Source organism: Rhinolophus ferrumequinum, chromosome 6 (genome assembly GCF_004115265.2).
Source record: "Rhinolophus ferrumequinum isolate MPI-CBG mRhiFer1 chromosome 6, mRhiFer1_v1.p, whole genome shotgun sequence".
NCBI classification, from domain to species: Eukaryota; Metazoa; Chordata; class Mammalia; order Chiroptera; family Rhinolophidae; genus Rhinolophus; species Rhinolophus ferrumequinum.
In genome coordinates this window covers 29190430-29193123 of record NC_046289.1, presented here as the reverse complement: position 1 = coordinate 29193123, position 2694 = coordinate 29190430, and the positions used below count along the sequence as shown (strand labels likewise).

Here is a 2694-nt window from a genome sequence, read left to right as displayed (position 1 = left end):
GCAGGGCAGAGCAGTCTGCAGCAGAAGCAGAACTAAAAATAGCACCTGTAGCAATGAGTGGTCCCCTGGCTTTTCACTCAAGGAACGCTGAGATATGCATACAGTGTTGTGAGAATGGGTGGGGAGGGTGACCCTGGGCAAAGGTAGGCACAGTAAAAGTGCTTTAGTAATTCAAGTACAGGCTCAAGGTGAAGAGCCATGGGACAAACCAAGCCCTGTTGTACTAATACACGCCTAAGGAAGCCAGCCCCTCCTTTACCTTCTTGTCTTATGAAAGCAACCTGGATTTGAGTTCAGATGGCACATACTAGCCAGATGGCTGAGGTAGTTTATTTAACCTGTCTGAGCCTATTTCTCATCTCCACAATGGAAATGGCAATAATACCCAACCCCATGGCTGTTTGAAGCATAAATAAGATGATTCATGTTAGGTCTTTAGCATAGTGCCAGGCACACAGACATAGTGAAAAGTCCCTGCCACAGGAGGCAGTTAGTGGTAATCCTCTTCACATCTCTCTTCTACTACCAAGCAGGGAAAAAGAGAGTCTTTCAAGTGTCTCTGTAGTCTCCAAAATGCCTTGAATATGTTAAGTTCTTAGCCATATTTTCTGAAAGGCAAGAACTTTCCTGCCCTTCTACAAAGCAAACCATCCATAAAGGGGTGCTCTTGTCCACTGTAATTGGTTCCCTGGAGGTTGCCTTCTGACCACAAGTCAGGGAAGATGTAGGTCATGAGGGCGATTTCAGTGGAGGCACTGGGCCTGCAGCCGGATCAGGAAGGACCTGGTGGGGAGCTGGAGCATGGAATTTGGGGGCCAAGACAGAACTATGTATAGTCTGCCCAGATGCTGTGATAGGAAAAGAAGAAGTGAGGTAAAAGAGGAAGTATTGAAGTCAAAGTCAATCTTGAATTTGGAACCATTTGGAACCATTTGGACCATGTTTATAGGGAAACAAACTGGTGAGAGAGAACTGGGTGAATCCCCAGGAAACCAATCCTCTCTAACAAGCATACAGAAATCTTTGTTTCCCTTGAAAGTCATCAAGAAAATCACTTATGGTGGACAAGAGTGACCTCTTTATGGGTGGTTTGCTTCGTAGAGGAGCAGAAAAGTTCTTGTCTTTCAGAAAATATAGGCATAGTCTTAGCGGTAAGAGAGTAGGTCAAGGTCGTCTGCTGGAGTTTGAAAATGGGGGAGTCTCTTTGTAACAGCCCCTTCCTTGGGAATAGGAAGGAAACAGACATAAAGAGCCTAAGGAGTGTGAATCTGTTTCATTTAGGATTCTTTGGTTGTGAACAACAGAAACCAACTTTAGCTATTGTAAGTCTAAAAGGAATTTATTTCTAAAAGTCTACAAGGAAGGATATGATCAGGTGACTCATGGCTTTCAAGGGAATGCTGGCAAAACAGACTTGGAAAGGGTAGGACCACAATAGTTTTGGGAGCCCAGGTAATGTAAAACTCAAATTTGCCTAAGTTGAGTCATGCATCTACCTTGGCCAGGGAAAGGCTGGCAGGATACCCCGACATAAGCTCTACTAGCACCCCATATCACTATCGAAAGGGAAACAGTGAAAAAGAAATCAAAATGCTGTTACCGACTACTTCCTTTTGTGGGTGGCGGCGAGAGCGAAGGCAACGCAATGAAGGCGTCCGGCACGCTGCGAGAATACAAGGTGGTGGGGCGCTGCCTGCCCACCCCCAAGTGCCATACACCGCCCCTCTACCGTATGCGCATCTTCGCGCCTAACCACGTTGTTGCCAAGTCTCGCTTCTGGTACTTCGTGTCTCAGCTGAAGAAGATGAAGAAGTCTTCCGGGGAAATTGTCTAGTGTGGGCAGGTGTTTGAGAAATCCCCTCTGCGGGTGAAGAACTTTGGCATCTGGCTGCGCTATGACTCCCGCAGTGGCACCCACAACATGTACCGGGAGTACCGGGACCTGACCACCGCTGGTGCCGTCACCCAGTGCTACCGAGACATGGGGGCCCGGCATCGTGCCCGTGCCCACTCCATCCAGATCATGAAGGTGGAAGAGATCGCGGTCAGCAAGTGCCGCCGGCCGGCAGTAAAGCAGTTCCATGACTCCAAGATCAAGTTCCCGCTGCCCCACCGGGTCCTCCGTCGCCAGCACAAGCCACGCTTCACCACCAAGAGGCCCAACACCTTCTTTTAGATTCAGGGCCTCCCTGTTCCCTGGGCTGCCCGAATAAACTTCTTGGGGAAAAAAAAAATGCTGTTACCAAAGGAAGAGAAAGACTGCTACGCAGCCCCCCAAAAGCGAATGTCCATGACATGGGGGAAGCAGGCAGCACAGAGAGTGTATCCCTGACTCAGTGTCCCTGTAAGGTACTTGGCTATGAGAGAAGATGAAGGGAGAAACACAAAAGCCTTGAGAAAGTAGCAGGAAGCGCTGAAAAACACCGGAGAGGAAGGCATAAATGGGTGGAGAGAATCACTGCTGGTGCTGGGACCTGTACAGAGCTGGAGAGAGGTAGACGTTTTATGAACTTTGCACAGCATTGAGCTGTGCTCAGGAACAGGTGAACCATGATATGGAAAGCAAGTGCAAAAGGTTGTTAAGGAAGTTCTTGGATGTTTACGAGGGCACCAAGGATATTCTTCCTCTGAGGAGCGATAAAAGGTACCAGCGGAGGGGAAAGAGGTGTTAGGCCCTGGGGAAATAGTCACGTT

At 48.6% G+C, this 2694-nt stretch overlaps 1 protein-coding gene across 1 annotated transcript; it reads left to right on the top strand.

The window, feature by feature from the left end:
- The first annotated feature begins 1609 nt into the window (after positions 1 to 1609).
- Positions 1610 to 2227, top strand: LOC117022960 (60S ribosomal protein L18a-like). Its single transcript, XM_033107229.1, is given in 1 exon segment — positions 1610 to 2227. A coding segment is annotated over 1 exon segment (531 nt). The 5' UTR covers positions 1610 to 1645; the 3' UTR covers positions 2177 to 2227.
- The last annotated feature ends 467 nt before the right edge of the window (positions 2228 to 2694 follow it).